Consider the following 26,397-nt stretch of genomic DNA (forward strand, 5'->3'; position numbering starts at 1 on the left):
CCAATACAGGGGCGAGTTACTAAGGGTCAGGCGGTTAAATAGGGGGCGCAGGGGCCAAGAAAATCACTCAACCCCCCCCCCCCACCCTCGGCAGGGGGACTGAGGGAGCTAAGGATGGCACAAAGCAGATGGCAGAGTAGATGTAATGCTCCCACAGGGCCCTTGGGATGCCTCACAGCAGGGGTACAGATGGATCAGAATGTCAGGGTGCAGCCCCTGGCAGAATAGATGAAAGGCTCACACGGGGTCGGCATCCCAAGGATCGGGGGGGGGGGCAGCAAAGGGTCCAATGCAAGGTGGAACAGCACTTGCAGCCCGGGCAGGTTCTGACGGACACTCACCCATTTAGGTAGCAAGATGAAGCCTGGGACCGCAAACACAGGGGCCCCTTGGCGCTTAGGCCCTCCCACCAATAGACTGCCTGGAGCGCACAGCGACAATGAATGGACATTCATAAGTTGCAAAGACAATGAAATTATGCATTCTCATGGATATTGTGAATTTATTTATGCGTTTTTATATAGCGCGGACTTTACCCGAAGGTGTCAGAGCGCTTTACAATAGGAACAGAACTGATACAAGAGAACATTACAAGTGAACAAATTACAAAAGCAAACGTTACATTACAGGAGGCAAAAGTGACAATTGTGAGCAAACATAATACAAGAGGTAGCATTACAGGAGGAAAAAGTGACATGTGTGCAGGTTACATAAAGCGTACAAAGTACAAGTAGAGGTATAATACTGCATAAATGGAGGACACTCAAACACAAGAGCAAACGTTACGTAGGCAATGGTGGCACTTGTGCAAGCATCGAAAGCAAACAAAAAGTAAGAGGTAGCAAACAGCGTGTTACAAGAGAAAAGTGACGTGTGCATGTTACAAAAGAGTACCAAACACAGGTAAAAGGGTAGTACTGGAATAAATGGCAGTCTCTCAAACCACAAGAATACACTGGGAAGGCACTTCCATAGTCATGGAGAATAGAGATTTTCTACACTAAAAGGTCTTCCTTCAGATAATAGAGAGGGCATAAATTAACTTTGGGTGTGTCTTTGAAGGAGGAGAACTTTGAGGTCATTTTTGAAGGCCTGAGAGGAGAGGAGGAGTGCAAGGCTTTGTGGGTGATGCAGGCAGTCTTGTAGATAGAACTTGCCTCGATGGGAAGCCAGCGGAGGGTGGATAACATGGGTGTGATGTGGTCGCTTCTTTTGGCCCCATAAATGAAACCAGCTGCTGAATGGAGAACAGACTTAAGGGGGGACAGGTGGAACTGCAACCTTTTAAGGCTCCATAGCACGTTGTCAAGCAGTGTAATTTAAGGTAAAAGGGACGCAGTCAAAAGGGGGGGGGATGGACTCGCCCCTGGGAGGGGTTTGCTTTGTTGAATTGAGTAAGATGGGGAAAAGCAGGCAACAGGGCAACCGTGCATGGGGACATGGATGAAAGGAGAGTGAAAACGAATATTGGCTACTACTAGCCCCATGGAGCAGCCTATGTATAGGCCTACGATGGTGGGATGACATACACATGGGGACCCACATACTGGAGTTCATCAGGGAGATCTGAGTAAATCACATTGTAATCGTTGAGGTGTACTAGGATGAGCATATTATTTGTTATAGGTGTTATGTACTGTCAATGTATTAGCCGTGCCTGGGGAGACCTCTACATCACTCCTCATTCTTCAGCTTCTAAGGTTTTATTTATTTTGTTGAGAGTCAGTCATTTTGTTTCAGCAACATGTGGATTTTTCAAACACCCTACGTTTTTTAGAGAGCTGGTGTTGTTGGACAGCACCCAGCTGTATGGGTATAAGCATTCTTTACTAGGCTGAAGGTGTACAGTATTACCCACCAGGAGAGAAAGGCTTGTGAATAAGGTCGGTTTTGCCTTGGCTGTCTGGAATGTAATCCGCTGGCCACCCTGAGGGATTTAAAGCGAGCTGGAGGCTACCGATATCAGCCTGCACTGGGCACATACTTCTTGCTGCTCTTCTCCTGGCATTCATTCATTCAACAATCCATCCATTCCTCACCAGTTCCAGCATAAATTCATCCATGTATTTAAGTATTATGCTATACGTACCCAGATACCCCAACTGCCTACAAAAACATTGACAGCGCCCAACCTCTGCAACCAATCAAGCCTACCAATCCATGCACCCATGCCAGTGCATCAGCAACACCAATGTATCCATTCATCTATGCACATCCATAATACATGCAACCCATAAATCAGAACTTGCTTAAGCCCACTTGCATCCATCTTTGCAAACATGTACTCATCTACACGTCACAACCAATCCAAGCATTCATCTAACGATTTATTCATGCATTATCACCTCACCTCACCCACCCAACTGTTCATAAAGATGTTAATCCAGCTCTAAAACATATATTTACCCACCTTCATACACATGAATACACATGAATAGGCACAGACTCATCAAGGGCCTGCTTGGCAAAAGTAATGTGCTTACACACATATACAATCAAATTAAATTGACCTTTTTACCCCTGCAAGGAATTCACACAGGGCTTCCAGGCTTGTGTTAATGCTTTACAAGAACTGATATTATCTAATGAGAGTACGAATAAATCCGTCCTTGTAAATCCCACTCAATGAATTGGAAGTGGGTGTTTTCGGTGTGGTTTGCCTTAAACGTTTAGGGATCCCCACATGTATGTTTCTGGCATTTCCCAGTTCCTGTTTGATCCCTCTAAACCCTGGAAATGGCCCTCCTCTCCATCGTGGAGAGTAGTAACTCCCCTTTCGGGGAGGAATAGGGAATGGCACAACCCCATATTTTGGTGGAGATATATATAGGTGAAGCGCTTTTTCCTCGCTGGAAAATATTTGATCTGTTGGGGGGGGGGGGGGAGTCCCCTATTGCCCATGTGTCGAAATCTCTGCTGTATACAACTCTGCACACAGGGCTAAGAGCTTCAACAAAAAGTTGCATGGCATTCCCAGAAGTACATCTAGAAACCTGCACCTGGTATAGATTTCCAGGCAGGCAGCTATCCAAGAAAATGTCTGGGAACATTTATGAATAGCACAAAGTTGTAAAAGTACATTCAGACGGAGTTATATATCTTCACCCCTACGTTTTGGCATTTCTGTGACAAGGGCCCAAAGTCTTCAACCACGCCCACATTCATTTATTCATTGATCCATCCAGCAACATGTTCACGTATCCATTCAGGCACTCGTGGGTGCCTTTTTTTCAAGTGCCTATGTATCCACATGTGTGTTAACTGTGTGCACACGTGAAGCTGAACATGCACGTGGTACGTGCATGCTTTTGGTGTTGAATTTAGCATGTGTCTGAGCGTGTTGTGTGTATATATACATACATGTGTTATTCTGTATGTGCATGGACGCCTGCAGTAGTGTTGCTCTGTGATTGCTTGTGTGCATGTCTGCTGTATTGCACGTGCGTGCATGAGTGCCTTTTTTGCGTTCTATGGGGATCAACCCTCATGTGTTTTTGAATGCCGTCTATTTCCATTTCTTTAATTGTGCATACGTTCTATTTGTGTAAATAAAAATAGGAATGCACTTAAGGCTTAAAAGCAAGTCTAACCGTGGTGAATGTTTTGAAATGTTGTGGGTTTAATGTTTTTACTATGCTTTTGTTTTCATGGAGCTGTTCAATTATTTTACTCTATCTGATTGAGCTCTGCTGCTCTCTAGCGGTGGTATTCTGCGTTATTAGGGGAAAAGATAATAGAGGGAGCGATCCTGGAGCCATAATTGAAACAAATAATGAAACCATAATTTATGAATCTATAGCAGTAGGACTAATTACGAACGAGGAACATATCTTCCACCTTGTTATAAAACTTTGAGAATGACTTCCTGGCTGCCACTGGGCAAAATAAAACTATCCATAATTACAATTAAATGGTTTTAAAAGACGAAATAGGGTTCAACTATATCAAGGGGGAATGCTGGGAAAATCTGCTCATATTGCTCTGATGTAATAAGAGTGTGTGTCCTACCATCTAAAGTTATTTTAAGCTTCTACGAAGAGATTTGTACCTTTTACATTTCTCTGAACACAGACATTTGTGACACTGTTTATTCTTAAATAGCATCGTCCTGTTGTACAGAGGCAGTCCTGCCAATTATTTTATTAAACACAATGGAGCCGAGTCATAAAAACATTTAAGTTACATAAAGTAGAAATACAAAAGGACTTTTACATGATTTGTAAATCGACCTCGAATGCAGAGAGGGCACAGGTCTTTGCATTTGTACTAAGCGTACATAAATATTCCCAACAGTTTCCTATTTATTATTATTTTTGTTTGTGCATATTTATACAGCGCGAACTCGACCCGAAGGTATTGGAGCGCTTTACATGAGCACCAGTTACATTACACAAGAACACAGTCCGGTTTTTTGGTAGGCACAAGGAGATTAAGTGATTTGCCCAGAATCACAGGATGTTGAGCCGACGCTGAGGCTCACCCTGCTTCCCCAGCTCCAAGGATGGCAGCTCTGGCCTTAACACAACATCCTCTCCTCAATTCAGTTTTAGCAGCTGCGGCCGGCACAGGTAAATGCGGTGCGCTGGTGGGACAGGGCGGGGGCAGAACGGGGTGGGGGGTCGACAGACGACGGAATAGGTATAATTAAAAAAATATATATATCTCTTCCATCGTCTGTCGGCATACCCCCTATACGGCTCCCTGCCCTGCTCACCATGTTTACCTGAGCCAGCCGCTGCTGAATTTTAGGTGTTTCGGGGCCAAGTCATTCCTGCTTCAGGAGCCTTGGGGAGCACATAAAAAATACCCTTGTCTAACTTGGTCCCTGCAGATCTTTTAACAGACCAAGTGACAAGCAAATAAGGGTCCATGGGACCAGTGGGGCCGAGAGGGCCGATCAAACAGTCATTGCGTACTCAGGAGTGTGCAAACCACTCCTCCCCAGCCGCGGGCCGTGGAGGGAGTTATGGTGGGGCAGGGAGGCGGGGAGGGGCGGGGCAGGGTGGAGAGGGCTAAAAACCGGCACCTGGATAATTACAGGTAAGTAAACAATTTAAATAATAAAACGAATTTCGTAGCGCGCACTGCATCGCAAAATGCGATGCAGTGCGCACTACGAAATTCGTTTTATTAATCAAATTGTTTACTTACCTGTAATTATCCAGGTGCCGGTTTTTAGCCCTCTCCACCCTGCCCCGCCCCCTCCCCGCCTGCCTGCCCCACCGTAACTCCCTCCACGGCCCGCGGCTGCTCCTCCCCTGTTCCGAGACCAGAGCAGCACGCACACCCACCAGCCAGCCCCAAAGCAGGAGGACTGAAGCATAAAATGATAACTCTAGGTTATTATCATTTTATGTTTCTCACTGCTTAAAAGCAGTGGGGCGTCGCTCCTCCACCATAGCAGAGGAGAAGCCCCTTTCTTCCCTTGAGAGAGCTGCCTTTAAAAGGCACACTGAAAGAGTGCCACCTTTTGTTGCGCACTTTCAGTGTGCCTCTTAAGGGCCTGTTGAGGTTACGTTCTCTCATTTTAGCACTGGCGCTACTTGTGTGCCAGCGCTGTCAGTATTATCAGTATTACAGAAGAGGACTCACAAACATCTACTGCCCCTTCTACAATACCATTGTGCCATGGGAGGTACACAGAGTGGGAGCACATGCCTGTTGTGTCCACGATGTATAATACTGCCCCAGGTTGGTTGAGGCTCTGGCCTCTATGCACTGGACAGGGGCTGATCACAATATCTTGAGATTCATTCCTGCCTGGCAGGGATTTCACTACCTGTGGGTCATTTACCAATGTAATGGAGGAATGGTAGGCAGAGCAATATAATGCCAGACTATCTTCATCAAAATTGGAGTTTGTTTCAGCAAAAAACATAACCCTGATGAGGACCAAGTCTGCAGACATTGCTAGGGAGGAGTGGAACTCTCAACAACATTGTGTGTGAAGTGAGCACCACAGTGCTTAATTTGTGGTGGTGTCTGCCACTGCTTGGCAGCAGCACCTTTTTATAAACATCTGCCCTTGTTTATGAGAGCACATCACATAGTGGTCCTCTCAGCCTAACTTGGGAGCACAGAATGAGTGTCTACTAATGCACTCTATTAAAAAACGAAAGAACTCACAATTCCAGGCCTCCGTGCATCTTAGGGAGACCTGTAATAGCCCAAAATGTCACTTATCTTTACGTGTGATGATTAGTCATCATTGATAACTTTATTGCGGTCATAGACCATAAAAGCACAGATAAAATATGTACATACACAAGATAAAATAGATAAATAATTAAGAATACATGGTTTAAAAATTATGAAACAGTAAGTTATCAAAGGTAAGGTAGCAAACATCACAGTTAATCACGATTTATCGCATTTCATTAAAGTGAGCCTTCTGCGCCACATACCATGTAAAAACCGTGAAACCGCAAACACAATAAGAGGGGAGGTGTCATATCTTAAAATTCTAACAGCTTGTACACATTGCCTTAGGCCAAGACTTCTGCATAACGGTGCCAACCAGCATCTCCGTATTATACTATAAGCTGGGCAGAAGAATAAAACGTGGACTATATCCTCTTTGATATTGTTACAGACTGGGCAAGTTCCCTCCTTTCGTCCATCCCATTTACAAGTGAATGCCCCAATAGGTAGGCATCCATGTCTGAATTGTGTATAGAGTTTCCTTGCAAGGGGAGGCTGTATTAAGTCCAAAAACTCCTCCCTCTTGGACACGAGTTTTACCTGCAAAAATTCTGTAGACAATCTGCCCAAAGTTGTCGAGCTATACAGCAGACTTAGGTTGTAATGTCTCAGGGAGGCCAAGAGCTCTATTCTCTTCACTTCCGGGCAGCTCTCCTCCGGGGTCTCCCATAATTGGGGCATACCAATTTGATGTACAAAGGTTTCATTGTGGGCTAGCCATGGAATGTTCTTGTTCTTTAACCGCCCCCAAACTGCAGTGAATTCAGCTCTATAATCCTCGAGCTCAGGTACTGTCCAAAGCCTTCTCCAATACAGCAGAGGTCGAGCAGCTAGCAGTTCTGAGATGGACTCTAAACCTAGGTCTAGTCTCAGGGGTGTGAGCGGGGTGCTCTGGGGGAGGCCTACCAAGTTCCTCATAAAGGCCTGTTCCACCTTAAGAAGGCTTGGTGTGCTCATATGGCCCCAGATTTCTGCACCGTACGTCACAGCTGGCCTAGCTTGTGTCCCGTAAATTTCAAGGGCTGGGGCAAGTGGCTTAAACAGGGTTGTTCTCTGGAACTTGCCAATGCCCCCTACGATCTGTGACAATCTCAGAGCAGATTTGGATACCTGTGGGCCCCAACCGAAATCTTCAGTCAGGGTGACACCCAAGTATACAAAGGTTCTCACCCTTTCCAGCGGGACACCATTTAATACAGGGTTAGGGTGTGTGCGCTTTGGGGGGTGAAAAATCATAAATTTCGTCTTTGCTAAATTAATTTCCAATCCCCTCGAAGCGCAGAATGATACGAAACCGTCCAAAACCCTCTGGATACCTGATGATGTTCGAGACAACAACAAGGTGTCGTCTGCGAACATCAGAGCAGGCACCCGACCAGTGGCCAACCATGGAGCGTCACTGTCCTTAACATTGTCCAATTCACCCACCAGGCCATTTATATAAAGACTAAAGAGCGTGGGAGCCAGGGCACAGCCCTGGCGTATGCCTCTGGTCACGGGGAAGCGAGCTGATAGTTCCCCGTTCTTCCCACATCTCACCTGGGCGTAGTTCCCTGCACAGAAACGCTTCAGGACGTCTAATAGATAGGGCGGGAAGTCTAGTTCTTTCAAGACCCTCCATAAACTCTCCCTGGGGACGAGGTCGAAAGCGGCCCGCAGGTCTACGAAGACAAGGTAGAGGCTGCCACCCTCTACTCTTGCTGTCTTGATGATTAGTAAATAATGCTGGCACCGCCAGTCAGCAGCTGTGGGTGGGGCCTGCTGCAGTGGAGCACCTTGGGCAATGGCACTTATATTTTTTTGAAATTAAGAATTGTGTACGTGCATATGAAGCCCATCACTGCCGAGGTTTACATGACCAACACTCAGAGTACAGTCATGCAGGAATGTCTTACATATTGACCGAGGTGAACACAATTGTTTATCAGTTTGACAAACAGTCATATGAATATATCTACTACATAGTTTATTTGTGCTCTATGAATTAAAATGGAGGACCGTTCAAAAATGAAAATGTCTCGCCATCACCTAACAGGGACGCCGGGAATCGACGGAAAACGTATGGAGAATTCTACCTGTAAATGTTTCTTAGGAATATATCCCAATTCAAACTTTAATAACTGATTAATAACTGATTGATTGTGGAAGCATTTTAGCGAATAACTATATTGCAATAAATATATATATATATTTTTTCATTTGATTATAGAATGCAACACAATGGAAAGCTCTAAAGAGCATAGCGATGACGGTAAAGGAATCAAAGTTGTTGAAGAGAAACAGGTTGGTCTATTTAAAAACGAATGCTTTTGTAATGTATGCAAAACTATTTTGAACATTGACATGATATGTAAAAGGGCAGTCGAATTTGTTTTCGAGGGTTTTATCCATACAATTCTTTAGTTCCTACATTTCACTTCTGCGTTTTATATATTCACGTGATAAATGCGTTAACATGGGGGAATTTCCACAAATATAAAAGTAATTAGCTTTATTGAAATGTGTTTTATCATTTGCAGGTGTCACAGATCCCGGCAAAATGTATTTCTCGTCCATAATGAATAACATCATGCTGAATATTTCCTTTTTATGTATTTTTCTTTTGTTTGGCTCCAACGTGCTATCTAAAAGTCGTTCTATCGAGTTTGTAGCCTAAAAAAACAGAAGCAGATTGCTTGGTTTATTGTACAAAACACGGTAAAATAAATCATTTAGTACAGCCAGAAAAAAATGTAGCACATACACCCATTGTCCGTCTTAAAATACATTAACGAGCCTGTAAGAAGTCTGAAAGGACTTTGGCGATAACGGTGGCACATAGCAGAGCAGCGACAGCTGAAAATTTACAGATGTAAAACGATGAAATGCAGATAACTTTGAGGAATGCAGCTGTTGGTTTGGGTGGAGGAAGTTACCTCGCATTGAACGTGGGTAGTTGATGAATATCACTGAGCAGACCAAGAGAATCTCCCTGTAAGTGTAGCCGAGACACTAGGCCAGAAGCTCTTCCCTTGAACCTTTGCCTATGCAGTTGCACATTTGTGCTCATGTTTTTAACACACAGTAACTGTATTTCAATTATTTGGGTCACTTTTTCCCCCAGGTCCACAATTGCTCTATTTTGTTAGTGTAGTAAGGTTGCTTGGTGTCGGGTGGGAAAATTGATTGGGAATGTCACAGAATACTTATAAAATTCTGACCCTTTTCCCTTGCTTACAAAACCCAACTGCTAGATTTTCTGGACTTGCACGTCCCATCAGCGCTCAAGGATGTAAGTGAAGTGTGCAAATAGGTGTTTTGCACTTCATTCACATCAAGTTTGACATTAGATAAGAACTTTTGATTTTACAAAAATTCATGAAAAATTAAACTAGCCTCCTCCTTGGCCTCTAAATCTTACATTGAACCTCGGGTACTTTTTTCCTTTCATTTAGAGGTCCACTTCCCCCACCTTTTCTGTTTTCATCACCTCTGTACGGAATCAAAGGGACATAGGAGCATATTATCAAGATACATATTGCCGCTTTTTCAGCACATAGGGCCAAAAGATCTGCGATTTTTTTAACTCACTATTTACAAGGAATCGCTAACAAGCTTTAGCGCTAGTTTCCTTGATTTAGCTGCCTTTTTCTTTCTACTTTGCATGACAGCGATATTTATCGCTAATGTCATGCAAAGTAGGCGTTCCTCACCTAATCCTCATGGAATCCGTTGCCAACAAAACATGTATAAAAAAGCCGCGCTAACCGCGGTCATTGCCGGAATTTAACACCTGCTTCAAACTTGACTAAGCTCAATGGGAGGTGGATTGACATGTTAAGTCCACACTCCCCTTTCAGCAAGGTTTTCAATGGCGCACTCACATTATCGCTGCTTTTCTCATGCAAATGCTGATTATCGCCGTCTATTGCTGGAGTGTACATCGCCATTGTGCGAAGCGTTACTAATACGCCGCTAACACGGCAATGTACTCCAGCGATAGACAGCGATAATGAAAATCACGCTAAGCGCGATTTGCGATAATTATCGCATGTCCTTGATAATATGCCCCTAAGACTTCCATCATATGCTATTTCAAATTACATGGTCCTGATGATAACCCGTTGAATTGCCTCAAAAGAGGGTCAAAGTGTAGTCAACACTACCAAAGACAGTTGTGAAATTTTACTGTAGAGTACAGCTCAATTAACTATATTAACTATAATGACATAATATCTGTGCCTACTACGTGTTTACAATCTGTCACTGTAAAATTTTTTGCTCAGATTTTCAGAAATAGGGTCCGATCACGATGCGGCCCGGAAAGGCTCCAATAGACTTTACCGCCGTAATGCTTGCTCCCTTAGGGAAATATAGGAATGTGACCAAACAGTGTTCGGTCACATTCTAATTAGATGGTCGGGACTGCCGACCAGAGTTCGGTCAGTCCCAGGAAGTCCGCCATCATAATTAGGCCCTAAATATTTCACAATTAGCACATTGGGTTCACCTTTGCACACTGAGCACTTCTAGGTCTACTTTGTTAATTTTGTTAAAATAATGTCTATGTCCTACATCCTACATCATTGCCATCTAAAAATATTTTCTGGATTTAACTATGAGTGTAGCATCTTGTCTATATGTACTTTTACATTTGATGCTGGCTTGATGTATTAAGTATATCACTTACATAACTTAATATCTTTTGCATAATGCATAATGATACCATTATGGACATTTTTACTTGCCATAATTAGTACCCATGTCCACCTTAGTCTATGTGCTGGTCTGGTGGTTTTAGTTACTGCTTTGGAACATAGGCACTCCACTCGAGTAACTATAACGACCATGCTTCCAAGCTAGACAATATTGCTGGGATCCACACTACTGAGAACACATTATCAGGCTAGGAATTCCAAAAAGTGGCAAGGAATGCACTCTCCAACAGAATTTCTTTGCATTCGGGTGCGGACTGTAGAATAATCTAACTTTGCACATCAGACATACTTCTTTGTTGGTAAATTCTGGAAAAGTCCCATAACCCACCTCTTCAGCAGTGTTCCTATCCTTCCTAGACTGTAGCCTCTGCTTAACCATTCTCAATGTGGTTATATTTCTCCTGTCTTCTTTATTTGTATATTAAAGGAAAGACCTCTTTTTACATGATCACCACCCTCCATTTTCGAAATTATGTTGCTGGTTTTCGACACTGTTGCTCTGAGACCCTGCTAACCAGGCCCCAGTATATGTGCTCTGACCCCTAAAATATGTGTACAATTGGCTCATCACTGATTGGCATAATTTACCTGTAAGTCTCTAGCATATGGTACTCTGTATATCCAGGGCCTGTAAGTTAAATGTCACTAGTTCTTCCTTTCTCTAGACACACCTCAGGTGTGTGCCCAGGGTTCTGACCAAGGAAATAAAGATTCTGCCATGTCGGATTTTGACCGAGTTGTGCAATCTGGGAGCGTTAAGGGCCAACCCCCAGGAAATGATGTCAAAGTGGGAAGCGTTGCCCTGGAATCTTTTTCCCTATTGGACAGGAAGATTCCCCCACTCAGAAGACAGTGCCAGGCATACAACTGGCACCATGTGATACCTTATTAAGAATAAACATGGATCTGATGAAGACAAAAGAAGGATGCCCATGCTGAAAGCTTTGGACTTCAGAAAGAGGACTGTACCCACAGTAACCTGGCCCAAAGCACTGTACCTGTCCCCACTTGTACCAAACAAATAAGAGTGGAGTACACTGGCTACTTGGCTACCTTTCTGTTAAACTACGGGGATACAAACCCTACAGTAACCCCACCTTCTTGCATAGCGCAGCTTACCGGTTCCAAATGGACCTGCTTTCGACCCTCCTGGGACCAGTGGATAAGTGTCTGAGTTTACCACTCGTGCCCAATCCTAAAAGCTGTGACTTGGAAACCTTTTCACAGATTCCTGACAAAAGAAGCAGGTGCTACTACCATACTGCCGCTGATCCTCAGCCGCCGACATCACACTCCCGGTTGGACTCAACAGCTGGTCTGCCCATCTAAAAAAGTTACTAAGTCTGCAGGTAGCAATCTTCACTGGGCAATGGTGCCAAAAGTATCTGTCAGTCAAGAGACCTTCCTTGGGCACAATTTTGGAATTTCTTCCACTCTGAACTTTCTGGCCAAAAGTAATCGGATTCACCACATCTTCATCCGACAGCTGTCTGGCCACATGAAATCCATCTCTGCCACAATCTGCTGCCTTGCTCAACTGAGTATTTTGAAACCGGTTTCCTACATCCAATTTTGTCATTTTGATGTCTATTTACTTATTGATATGTTCTGTATTATAATAAATTAGAGTAATTGTGTTTGGTATTCTATGTTTTAATTACTTTGGTAATGATAAATGTTTTATACATCTCTCATGAGTTAAGCCTATCTGCTCTTTTGCTACAACTACCAAGGTTGAGCTCAGGTTTAAATTATTGCGACCTAACTGGACCTAGTGAGAAGTAGCGGCATTAATATTTGAAGAGGACTACCATTTACTTAAACGAATAATCCCCTTTCTCACAATCTATACGTATTCTCCTGAGTTTACATTGCTAATGTCACTTTATGACTCTTTGTCTTGTTGCTCCCTTGTGCAATTTGCATCTCTTTGATACTTAACAAAACTCCAAATATTTTATTAGGGTCATATGTAAAAGTCAAATTCAGTTGCTCTTAAGTTATTGATATAATCCTCAAGAGAGATCAATAAATCACAATAAGAATATTTTTCCCACATACATTGACAAATCAATATATATTAAAACCAAGTTTAAAATTGTAAAAAAACATTATTAAATGGCTCATTGGGACAAGACATTCTAAAGGAATTGACAACATTTGGTGATCCGACATTGTACTTTAAGCGCAGTGTCCTTAGTAGCAATCTAGAAATAATTCTAGTGCAAGTTATCAACAGTAGACTTCTCCTTCTTGAGAAAGGTATTGCTCTACTAGTCCTATGTTCTTGTAATATTTCAAGGCACTGATGCATTTTATGGAGCTATTCAAAGCACAACATGTTTATCTGTAACAAAGACCATAAAGGACACACACTACTATGTACAAGTAGCATGAATAAACAAATCAATAAGCACATTATTACATTAACCGTTTCAGGTTCCTCATTTCCCTAAACCAAGGAAATGAAGATGCTTTCAGGTGACTGTAAACAAACTTAGAGACCTGCAGGGGATATTTTGAAAAGTTGCAAAGTGAAGTTGGAATCTGGATCTTAAAATATTTCTCCTTTCTGGAGGGCTTCCACAATTACTGCTCCAAGACACACTGGAGCTCATAAAAATATACGCGATAAACCAAATTCCAAGCATGGCTCTTGTTAGAAATTGGGGTCTCTAGCTGGCAAAGGTAGATCCCTCTGTCCAAATAGGGACCCTTGCTTCTAGTCAGAGTAAGGGGGGATACACTTCTAAAATAACCCCTGCTCACCCCCTTGGTAGCTTGGCACGAGCAGACAGGCTTATCTCAGAGGCAGTGTGTAAAGCATTTGTGAACACATACAGTAAAACGCTGAAAGTACTGCAAATGGACACCACACCAGTTAAAAAAAAATAAGCACTCTTTATCTAAACAAACAAGACCGAAACAACAAAAACCCACAATAAAGTAATAAACATTTGAATTTCAAATGGTAGAAATAGTTCAGCTCAAAGCAAGTTGTAGATGTGACACTTTTCACACGAAGTACCTTGGATGCATTGCACACACACACAAAAAGGGTCACAGGGAAGGTCATGCGTCGGTTCCTTGCTCCGGGGGAGGTGATGTGTTTGTTCCTTACTGCTGCGCAGGGGATATGATGCATCGGTTCCTTACCAGAGAGGGGGTGATGCGTTGGCTTATTACTGCATTGGGAGGTGATGCGTCGGTTTCTTATTGCATCCCCCAATGATGCGATAGACTTGGCGCCTTGATGCAATGCAATATCAGTGACAATGTGTTGGGTTTTGCAGCCACACAGCAGGCCTTGTGTCGTAGTCAGTGTCGTGATCCTGGACTTCGTAGATCAGTGCACTCAATGCGGAGTGTGGCTATTTCTAGAGCTGTGGGCAGGCGATGCGACGATTTCTTCGCCGATGCAACAACAACAGGTGCGGATGTGTCACGCACCTCAAAGTTACATTACTTTTCCCTGCTCCCAGCGGCAAACAGATTTGAGAGGTCCAAAACAACAGCAGGCACCTCTTAGTAGGTCAGAAATCCCAGCAAGGAAGTTCAGGGGAGCTGGTGGTGAATTCTTTGTGTCCCTGAGACTTCAGTACAGGAGGCAAGTTCAGTTTCAAGACCTTGGAGATCTTCCTAAAGCAGGGGACACAGCAAACAGCAAAGTCCTTTCTCCTTTCCTTGGCAGCAAGTAGCCACTGCAGGCCAACCCCAGACAGCAAACAGCACAGGGGCAGTATTCCTCCTCAGATTCTCTGGCTCTTCTCCTTGGCAAAGGCTCCTCTTGATTCTCAGAAGTGATCTAAACGCCTGGGGTCTGGGCGACACTATTTATAATATAAAATCCTTTGTTCTCTGGTAGCAGAGAAGCCCTGTGCCCATTCAAAACTAGTTCTGTCCTCTCTGGTGCAGCTTCCTGGCAGGATGTGAGACAGCATTGTGATTGGCAGACCAGGCCCATTCAGGTGAAAGGAAATATCCTCTCCCTACTTTAAATGCAGCCCAGGTCTATTCAACCCAACCCTAACTCATCCATACTCTCTGGAGCCACTGCACATCCCCAGCAGAGGCACACTGGATGGGTAAGCAAGAAAATACCTACTTTCTAAAAAAGGTATTTTCAAACACAGAATGAAAAAATCACCCTCACTAAAATATACATTTTAATATTCTGAGTTCAGGCATATCAAACTTTATTTTCCTACCTGGTTCCCAGGGGTAGTTATGCTTATAAGATGTTATAAGCAAACTCCATAATCTATCATATGGGAACAGGTAGCCTTGCAATAGTGAAAAACGAAATTGGCAGTAGTTCACTATCAGGACATGCCACACACACCAGGGCATGTCCTACCTTTCACATATACTGCATCCTGCCCACAGGGGTACCTTGGGCCTACCTTAGGGTTGACGAACATGTAGGAAAAAGGAAGGGTAAGGCCTGGCAAGTGGATGCACTTGCAAAGTCGACATGGCAGTACTAGACTGCACGCAGGCACTGCAATGGCAGGCCTGAGTTACATTTACAGGCTGCTTATGTGGGTGGCACAATTAGTGCTGCAAGTCTTGTGTTTTGCAAGTCCACTAGCAGCATTTGATTTACAGGTCCTGGGCACACACAGTGCACGGTACTAAGGACTGACTAGTAAATCAAATAGGCAATTATGGAACACCAATCCATAACAACAATTTACAAAGGGAGTACTTGTACTTTGGCACTGAACAGCAGTGGCAAAGTGCCCAAAGCATCTAGACCAGCAGAACAAAGTCCAACACACAGCAAAAACATAGGAGGCAAAGGCAGAAATACAGGGGAAAACCATGCCAATGGTGCCAGGTCTAACAGCTCTTCAATCAGATTAGAAGGTTTCTGCGTGCAAAGCTGGTGCAGACTTTTCCCCTAAAATAAATGTAACATTTATTTAAACAGGACATGGGATGTTCAGAAATCAAATTATTAGTAGCGCCTCTTGTCAATGGACAATGTAAGACAAATTAAGATGGAGTCCCTCAATTAAAATATAGTTCTGGACTTCATGGTAATAATACTCATTGCATTTAAATATAAGTGGAAGAAATAGTAGTGGCATCAAAACAACAAAATTGGTTGTATCAGTTTGTTGTGATACTTGAGGAAGCACATCGAAGTGCAAATAGCCTACTGTTGGAGGTTAGCAACATATGTAGTTATCTTACTATTAGGCATTTTATCATTAGTAGTAACAACAATAGAAGTAATCATAGCAGTAGTTCCAGTAGTATTAACAGTATCAGTCATTCTTGATGCATGACTGCTTGAAGTTAGATCTTTCATAGTAGTACCAGTTATTAACAGCGAAAGTGATTATAGTATTATAGTAGCAGTACTAGTATTAGTAGCAATGATGATATGATTATTACTACTATCCCCACTTCTACAGGTAGTGGTAGTATTAGTACAGGTAATGCAGTGTATTGTTTAGTAAGCAAAAGCAAGCGTGTCTTTCTAAGTGCTGGTTTTCTGAGTTTTGACTGCGCCCTTGGCTCTGCTAACCAAGCCCAGGGCCAATTCTCAGTTTGAAAGGTATATGGTAATTAGGGGTAATTAGGGGTAATTACAATTGTTACATTGTTACAATTGTTACTGACAACCTACCCTTAAGTCTCTAGTACATGGTAGGGCATGTAGAGACCACAGTGGATTTAATGCACGTAAGTGTGCACTGCTTTGGTGTCTGCTGTAATTTTAAAGGCAGCCCTGCTTTGCAGGCTGCTTTTAGAATAGAATTATGCACAAACTCATAATTGGAAAAAAGTACTTCCAAAGTATTCAACATTGACATATATACATCACCCCTAAGGTCTGCACTAGATGCCCCAAGGGTAGGGTGCCTTGTTTTTATAAGCAGGGACATTGTAAAAGATGTTTTATATGTGAGTTGCCCAGCACCTCAGATCCCTGCCTGTAAACATCAAGAGAAGAAGGAACGCCCTGCTGAACCCCTGATGTGCACCAAGAGAGGACTGCACTCACAATGACTGCACCTGCTGTATACTCTGGTCTTTACAAAAGAGGACTTTGCCTGGCTTAAAATGTTTAAGGATTGAACTACCTGAACACAACAGGTAGAAAATGTAAGAAAGTGGCTCTGTATATACTGCACGAAAGTAAGGTTCAGTGTGCACAGAATCCACAGTCCCCAGAGGTATGACAAGGCTAAAGTTAGATATAACCTTACTTTCTAAAGTGGTAGCTTGGTCGAGCAGTAAGGCAGTATAAGAGGACAGTGTAAAGCATTTGTTGTACAGACTCAGTCAGCAAATGGTCTCACACACTCAAGAACTGAACCCTAGGCCAATTGTTTTGTATATAAAAATATATTGTTGTTTTACTTTAGAACCCAAGTAGGTATAAAAATACTTTCGCAGAATGGGATTTTGCAATTGAATACTTTCAAATAGCAGTAGACTTTTAAATGCAATAGATACAGTTGTTGCAAAATGCAACACAAGTTAAACACAATTATAACATTGAGCTCAATGTGAAGTTAAGTAAATGCAATAAAATCACTTTATGAATGTTTTTCTTACTCAGGGCTTGATCCTGGGTTCAGCCCTGGTGCATTTCCTGTAAACATTTGAAAAAAATCGTTTTTGTTACCCAGGGGATTTTTAAGGAATATTTGTATGTTTTGAAAATCGACAGAAGAAATTTTGTTCAAAACCAAGCAATGTTATCCTAAAGAAGTTAATCAGGTTATCAGAATATCACAGTTGTAATTACTTTTTAGGGTCAGTGCTGGGCACAAGGATCCAGCACTGGGATCTCTCCTGGTAACAGGTGAGTAATTTCGTTTTCGTTGATCGGATGATTTTTGGTGAATATTTCAAAGTTGCAAAACTCGACACTTAGAAGAATTTCCAAGTGAAAACCAGCCCATGTTACCCTATGGAGAAAATGTGAGTTATCGGCTTTCAGGTAAGTACTCGACTGGCAGAGTTAAGGTTCTGGGGCTAGACTCAGGGGTCTCCCACGTTCAGGTAGGTACAGTCGTTACACCCTCAGCGGCACAGAGACAGCCGGGCGCAGAGTGAGTAGGACCAATGTTAGCCTACGGCGGGTAGGGGGCCTTCGGTTTATGGCTGTTAGCAGGCAGGCGACACGGCTGTGGAAGCTGAGCTCCTGGTCACTTACACAGGGCAAGTGGGAAAGTAGTATAGGAAAGATGCTGCACTTCCAGTGGCACTCGGCCGGCTGGGTGCAGGGTGCTTTTGGGCCTTCGGGCGCCCAATGTATTTCAATGAGAAAGCTACAAGACGAACAAAGGCTGCAAGCTCGGGGACGGAGATTCTTCAGTTGCAACCACCACCTCCAGAGGTAAGTTGGGAAGCTGTAGGATGGGTAGACACTCAGGAGTTGGGCACAGGGGGCCGTGGGGCGCCGGGTGCAGGGGTGTCTTTTGGTGTCGGGAAATCTTACCCTCAGCTGGTTGCGGTTGGAGTGGTCCCTGGTTGTGAGGCTGCAGGCGTCGTCAGGAGCGTCGAGGAGGGTTCTTGGGTGCTGGATTCGTGGTCACAATCGCCGGGAGGACGTCCTTGTGGTCTTTGTTCACTCAGGCACAGGCCGGGCTCGGCAGGTGCAGAGTGTGCTGGATTCGCGGTTCCTGGCTGGCACCAGGGGTTGTTGCTGTTTGAGCAGAACCATGCTTGTGGGAGTCCCAGTCTTTAGATGAGTCAGGTCCTCCGGGGTTTTTGAGGTTGCTGACCACAGGAGATGCTGGGATGTAGCAGGAGCAGGTTCGAGGGTCGACAGGCCTGTACGGCTGGGGCCAAGTCAGTTGGTGTTGTCTTCTTGTTAGCAGCTGCATGGCAGGTCTTCTTTCTTCTTGTTCTTCTTCTTGTTTCAAAATTGGGATCTAAGGAAGGAAGGTTCAGGGTGCCCCTAAATACTAAATTTAGGGGTGTTACAGGTATGGGAAGGTCAGGCCCAATGGGTCCCTTCCCTGGGGTGAGTACACCCCCTATCCTGCCACTCTCCTTTGGGAGGGGGCAGGAGCCTGTCTCTGATTGAGTAGGGCTCCCCGTTCTCAAGATGGCGAGAGCCCGGGGTTGTGCTTCACCTCGCCTCCCCACCTGAGGGGTGGGGTTGGCAGAGGCTGCCACACCCCCTTTCCTCATTTAGGTTTTCTCGCCTGTCTTCCCGCCAGAGTGGGGGTCAGAACCGGTGGGGGCCAGTTGCTGAGTACAGCAAGTGGCCTGCAGAAGCTCACAAAGGTGGCATGCCTTTGAAGCTCCCCCTGCCCATCCTGGGAGCGGAGGCCTAGCACCTCACCCCAGGATGTGCATTGTTGCAGGCCCAGGAGAGCTGATATCTCTCTACCCATGGGTCCAGCAACATGTCTGCTGGGTGGCAGCCTAGGAAGCTTCTCAGTCAGGACACAGGTTGTTAGTTAGTTTCAGGGGGCAACTCTAAGTTGCCCTCTGTTGTGCATTTTACATTAAATCCCACACTGGTGTCAGTGTGGGCTTAATGTGCTGAGAAGTGTGATACCAAACCTCTCAGTCTTCAGTGTAGCATCATGGTGCTGTGGAGTTCGTGATGACGACCCCCCAGCACCAGATACTCTTAATGGCAGCACTGCACCTACAGTGCCCAGGAATGGACCTGGGTACTGTAGGGGTACAGGGCTCATGGCCACACCACTGGCATAGGGCACCCAGCTAGAAGGGTGACTGAGGTATGCCAGGGCAGTGTGTTGTGGGCATGGCCCACAGGCATGTGTGCCATGTCGACTGTGGTTTGTTCTGCACCATGACACTCAGCCTGCAAATACAGTGTGTATGCATCAGGTTACAGGGCCTCTAAGGGTAGCACAATAAGTGCTCCAGCCTTAGGGGTCTTCTCTGGTCACAGTGCCCTGGGTACCTATAGTACCATTTACTAGGGGCTGACCTGTAGCCAGAGATGTCAATTGGGTTCGTTTTTGGCGAAAGGACACAGGCCCTGGGAACCTGATTGGCAGGGACCCAGGGCACACCAAGGAAAAGTGCATCAGTTATCAGGCAAAAAGTGGGGGGGTTACTGCAACAGAAACCCACTTTCCTACAGAAATGAGTTTCAAGAAGTCACCAGCATAAATTCCACCAAGACAGGTCAAGCTGAACAGCTTCACTGGGATGTTTAAGGATTTGACCAGGTGCATTTTGGGAATTGTAGTCCCAAACCTCCAAGAGGCATCTCTGAGCTTCTTGACCCTTGGCTGGTTTTGTGGACCCTCAAAGACCCGAAGGCGACCTTCTGGAAAAAGATCAAGAAGTTTGAGAGGATTTGGACAACTGTTGGTAAAACGTTTCATAACTTTATTGACCCAAGACGACGAGAGCCAAGCCGGTGACATCGAACTGCAACCCAGCCTGAAATTCAGGTTTGCCCATCTGAAAACTCTGGAGTTCTTCGCCATTGACAATGAGAACCAAGACCTCTGAGACCCACTGAGGCATCGCACTGAAGCAGGCCACCATAGCCAAACTGAAACCTGGCTTACAGCTCGCCTGAAGGATCACCTTCAAATAATGAGCCTGTACAACTGTATTTCATATGGTGTGAACTGCTGAACTCCGGCCCAACGGTTTATTTTAGAACTCGAGTCACCTGACCCTTGTGCCAAAGCATTATCAATTTGAGGCTGCGGGCACTCGCTGAAACACCCCTCGGCTTGTAAGATTCTATTCCACCTTTACCCCAGCAAAACAAAACAAATAATACAAAACACAAAGTTCAAATACAGATTAACATTTGCAACACCTCGGGAGGGGCAAATGACAAAATACTGCCTGTATGGGCTAAAGGGTACTGGCTGGCAAAGGAGTAGCAACTGCAATCTGGTCTCAGCTGTCACAGGTCTAAAACATAGTCCTGGAACTTTTGAGACAGAGTGGGGCTCCTCCATACATGATATTGAGGTAGACCGTGGTCATGTCGCTCTTGCATAGGAAAGGTCTTCTCAGTGCTTCCTTCTCTTTTCAACTGGGCGGGCAGTGTTGTTAGTCCAAGATCGGAAGTGGGGCACTGTAAGGGCATTAGGCATTCAAGAAGAACAACGAGGTGGTGGGGGAAGCTCTGACTCATTCCCTGCCATCATGGTTTTGAGGAGAGTGCTCATCCGCAAGGTCAGTATTCCAGTGTCCCAGTTTCCCCCAGGGCCTTCATGGAACACTTTGAAGCAGGAAGCATTCTCTTGATGTATTGATGCTAACACCATGGTCCCCTGGATACTCATGACTCACCGCAGGTGGTGCTCAAACGGGAGTCAAAACGTGTTCCCTGGGTGCCTATCTCTCATCAGCACCCCGTCCCTTACACAGGTGCTTGGGGTCTTGTCTCTTCGGCATTGTGTCGCACACCAGTTTTGTTCTTGTAGTCAGTAGTGTGCTTGACTGCTTGTAACTGAGGTCTTTTCCAAGGTCAGGTGGTGTTGAATGACATCTTCGACGCTTTGTCTGAAACAGAGGATGCTGCCTGCAACTCCTGCTGTGGTGTAAGGAGTCAGGTGGTAGTCTCTGAGGAATGCATAGATGGCTTTTTCAATGCATTGCTGCTCCACCTGGGCTATGCAGACCATTTTGGTGCTAGTCCTCATGTCCTAGTCTCCGAGCTGGAGCTTACCTAAGAAACTCCGGGGCTGGGGATCACTATTTATGTGAATATCCCTGTTTATGCCCCCATCCACCGTGCGAGACAACATACCCACACAGAGTATTTCTTTCAGAACGCAACTATCTATACTATACTAAGAGGAGAAGAATAATATGTTAGTAACCTACCTGGGGTCCTTTATGAGACGACGGTGATCCCAGATGAGATGACTCGGTTGCTGAACGGAGCCTCCCGACTCTAAGTGGAGCTGATAGCTGGAGTTGCAGCCGGCCCGTTCAACTCTGCATTACCCTCGTCCCGCAGCGTGGCTGGAACTTGATACCCGGGCCCCTGGGCATGCGGTGTAAAGGCTGAAGTTGCACTGAAAGCTGGGACCTGTGCTTTTCAAGGAGTGCTGCTGCAGTTGGAAGACTGCCTTGCTGCAGAGCGTGGATCCTGGAAGCGGCGGAGAAACTATGATCGCTGGTGAGCAAGGCGTTGGAATTGGAGACCGATGATCCTATCCGCCGGCGCTGAAGAGGTCATGGTGGAGGGAGATTGACCAGCAGAGTCACTGTGCTCTCCATCGTGAGCCGACCGCAACAGCGGGAATATATCATCACTTATATGCCGCCCATGACCGGGATTACCAACGTGCACATGTGAGGAATAACATAAGGCGGTAAGAAGCTCCCGTACACAGGAGGGAGACCGACGCCTGATTCCAATATGGCGCCACTCTAGACTCGTTCAAAACACTTTGTGCAGGTAATGGCTGTGCGGGTTGGTTTGCTGCAAGGACACAAAAGAGGCGCTTAGGGGTTTTAGTGAGAGGCGCTTTGATGAGCGATTGAGGCACTTTTGGCTCGAAAGGTGGGACTCCTTGCCATCTGTATGCCTGACCTCAACATGGCCGCAACACCCTAGGCATTAAACTTTCAAAGACATGCTGAAAAAAGAACAGGCTGACCCCAGGTGATTGATGAGGAGGGATGCGCAGGCTGTGGTTGAACTCCTGGGGTCACGCTGGTTCCCTCCTGTTGCTTCTGCTTCGGGAAACAGAAATGCTTGCTCCACACTTTGCAATCCATGGAAAGAGAAATGAGCTTGCTCCAAGCTCTATAATCCAAGAATAGAGAAAGAGCTTGCTCCACTTATAACTTTTGGTGGCTATCTTGGAGTAATCTTTCTTCACCTTCTACCCCACACATAGCACCTGATTTTCAGTTTTAGTATCTTATTGAAAAGTTCGAAATATCTCTACCAGGTTCCCCTATTAATTTGGCTACCTCCCAAACTCTGTTTTTTTTTTAATCTCTGCCTTCTACACCTACTACGCCTTTAATCTCTGCCTACTACTGCCTACGACGCTCCTCTGTTATTATGGCACACAATACTTATCTTGCATCTAACCCCTTTGTCCAATCTGGTGTAAACTCAGTGAAGATTATCTATCCCCCAAATTATCATTAAAGGCTAAGAAGACCTTTAAACACAATATCCTCAAGAGATGGCTCGAAACATTGATATCGGACACATATATCTCAAATAAAGGCACTATAGTGACGGATCTCATCTTCTACACCAACAGAAGAGAGCAGTGGAGAAAGACCCTTGCCTCTATGCTGCGTTCCAAACTGACCAAAACTCCACATGGTTTTTGTTTAACCACGCTTCCATTCCCGGCCCTTATGGCGGAGCTGACTATCTCCCTTTACAATAATGGTAATGTCCTTATTCAGGCTTCGGACCTGAACCTCAAGCTATTCAATTATGCCTTCTTGAAGTTCAAGAGCACTCTAACCTACCCCAACACCTCCATAGACTGTCAAAATGTTCCACTCACTGGCTCAGATCCTGAGGTGATGGAAGGTCCCTCCCCCCTCTTATCTGTCAACACGCTCCCCACAGCACGACCCAACCTAACAGATACCAACCCAAACCTCCACACTATGAACCTGGAAAACACACGTCTGTATCATGCAGAGGAAGATGAAACTGACCTGAGTACCTCCCTCCTTATTACTATTCACTCCAATTCCTCTCCTCTACATGTCCTCACCTCTTATCCTCCAACCCCTATATCACACATTACTCATTCCAATAACGGGAGTGAGGATCACCCTACCAACCCTATTAGTCAGGTTGGGTTTGATACTCACCCTTGTGCACTGTACCCTCTAATCGCAGGGCAAGGAACCTTATTGGTATAGCCGATACATTGACCAATGACAGACAATCAACCACATTATCACAACACGCCTCACCACCCTCTACTCCGCCTATTTCCACTCCATCTCTGCCTATTGCCACTCCTAGCCCGGATCCCCAACTCGAGTCTCACCCTATTTCCCTATGTATCTGTGCCAATGGTTCCACCCAAACCTCTAGTAACCCTATAAAAGTGGATCCTACCCCTACAGAATGGGCTACACTGGTGAATAACTGCCCGAACAATCATGGCTTTGAGAAGAAGATTGATGACTTCAAGCATGATATCTCTGTAGTGAAAGAGTTGGTGCAAAGCATTCTGCAGCTCTCCATGAAGACAAGGAAGCTTTGGGTTTCACCTCCCCATGATGAGGAATGATATCCACAACCCACAGAAGATTTACTCTACCAAAGGCATTACCTCATTATGCTCCTATCTAAGCTCCAGCTGGAGCTCGAGGCCCCTACCCAACCACCACTCTCGGCCCCACAGACCCCCACCTCAGTTATCTGATGAAGACATTCTCACCCTGCTTGGGTCTTACTCTTACTCTAAAACGGTCTCCCAACCCAAATCTACTCTCAACATAACCTCTATCGTTGTTGACCCTGATAGGGAACTGAGCCTTAATCTCAGGAGATTGAACATAGAGAACCTACGTCATATAAACACGTAGACTCAAGAAGTGGTCACATGTACCATGCACATCAACTTGATGGTTCTCAATTGTAGATCAGCTGTTAAATATGCAGTAGATATTTCTGCTCTAATCATTGCACGTAACTTGGACCTCCTGATCATCACTGAAACATGGCTGAATGATACTTCCTCACTAATTCTTGACATCTTAATACCTCCCGGCTACTCTATACTCCAAAATGATAGGCTAGTTAAAACAGAAGGGGGCATTGCCTGCATTCATCGCTCTAACCTCAAAGTAAAACAATCATCTAGTACGGTCTGATCCTGTGAACAGCTAGTCTCTGAAATCTGGAACAAAGACAAGAAGGTTTGTGTGCCTCACTTGATCTATCACCCTCCTGGTGACAATCTACTCTTCCCAGAGCAAATCATGGAGATCATTAGCTCGAGCTCGGATCAACCCTGTCATATATTCTTCGGAGACTTCAACCTTCATTGAAATGACTCAAACGACCAAGCTGTCTATTCCTTTAAGACTTTCCTCTCTGACCTCAATTTCTCACAGCACTGTAAAGGCCCTGCTCACAATAAAGGTGCCACTCTAGACCTCATCATTACCAAAGACAACTTCATACAAATAGGAGAAATCCTACCCTGTGACTGGTCTGACCATTTTCAAATTCCTTTCCTCATCCTAGACAAGGGACTTGGTAGACAGGGACAACCCCTTAAAGCAAAACAAATAACTAGCGATATGAGAAATCTCGACATTAGTCTGATAACCTCAATCACTAAAAATAGACTACAACACCCCCCCTAATTTAACCAACCTTGATGATCTTTCAGATCATTACATTAACACTTTTTCTAACATTCTTGACTCTGTTGCTCCGAAACAGCTCAAAAGGATCCTATTCAAATTCTCAAAACCATGGTTTAATGGTGCCCTAAATGATGAACGGCGCAATCTAAGATTCTCGGAGAGACTTTAGAGAAACTCACCTCCCACCTCAAATCTCTCTCAACCGAGGAAAATGAGAAGCGTTTACAACAAACACATACGCTTGGCGAAAATCGATCATTTCAGACTTCAACTGGATGAAGCCAAAAACAGACCAAAAAAACTCTTCGAAATCATTAAGGAACAATCTAACCAATCCTCTAACCAGAGCTCGACTCAGTTATCCCTGCTCCCTAGTGGTGATGATTTTACAGCTCACTTTGCTGAAAAAACAATGAAAATTGAGCTGGAGCTATTACACACTACCCCAAATTTGCTATCCAAGGTACTGCCGACTGGAGCAGGAGAGGTGGCAGAACCCACAACTATACACTCCCATTTGGACCTCAAGTAAAACGCTTCTTGTAGCAGTTTTCTCCAACCAGACGACAATGAGTTACTTCGCAACATGGCATCCATCAAACCCTCAAACCATTTTGGTGATACTCTCCTCGCCAAGCTCTATAAACGTTTAATCTCGGCCATTCTCCGTCTTTGGTCCAAGATTATTCATGAATCTCTCTTACAGGGATAGATTCCAGACTGCTTGAAAACTGGACAAGTTACTACCATCCACAAGAAGCCCAATGCGGACTTATCAGATCCAAACAACTTCCGACCTATCACTAGCAGCATGACTCTAACAAAATTGCTCAGAAAATGCGTTAATTCCCAGCTATGCAAACATATTGAGAAATATCAACTCCTGTATTCCCATCAGTCAGGATTCAGAGCTGGGCACAGCACCAAAACGTTATTAACTCACATTGTTGATGACGCCGTGAGAGCCCTCGACCAAAATGTCACTTGTCTCTTGATTCTTCTACACCTGTCTTCAGCCTTCGATACCTAAAAACTTGATTGATTTCCTACAACATAGGAAGTGATTGTCGGGCCTGGTCCTAAACTGGTTTTCCTCCTTCCTGCACAACCGCATGGAAAGGTCGTACCCCTGTCCTTATTGGAGTCCCTCAAGGTTCTACGCTCTCTCCCACTCTTTCCAATTTATTTATGGAACATCTTGCGG

General features: G+C 44.8%; 1 protein-coding gene across 3 annotated transcripts in view; it reads left to right on the top strand.

The window, feature by feature from the left end:
• The window catches only part of SLC2A9 (solute carrier family 2 member 9), a 2,336,117-nt gene that overhangs the window by 894,694 nt on the left and 1,415,026 nt on the right, over nt 1-26,397 (top strand). For all 3 annotated transcript variants that reach the window (XM_078678475.1, XM_078678476.1, XM_078678477.1), the window contains one exon: nt 8,411-8,484. In XM_078678475.1, the coding sequence (XP_078534601.1) occupies nt 8,411-8,484 (74 nt within the window). The remainder of the gene's footprint in view (nt 1-8,410; nt 8,485-26,397) is intronic.

Source organism: Lissotriton helveticus, chromosome 2_2, assembly GCF_964261635.1.
Source record: "Lissotriton helveticus chromosome 2_2, aLisHel1.1, whole genome shotgun sequence".
NCBI classification, from domain to species: domain Eukaryota; kingdom Metazoa; phylum Chordata; class Amphibia; order Caudata; family Salamandridae; genus Lissotriton; species Lissotriton helveticus.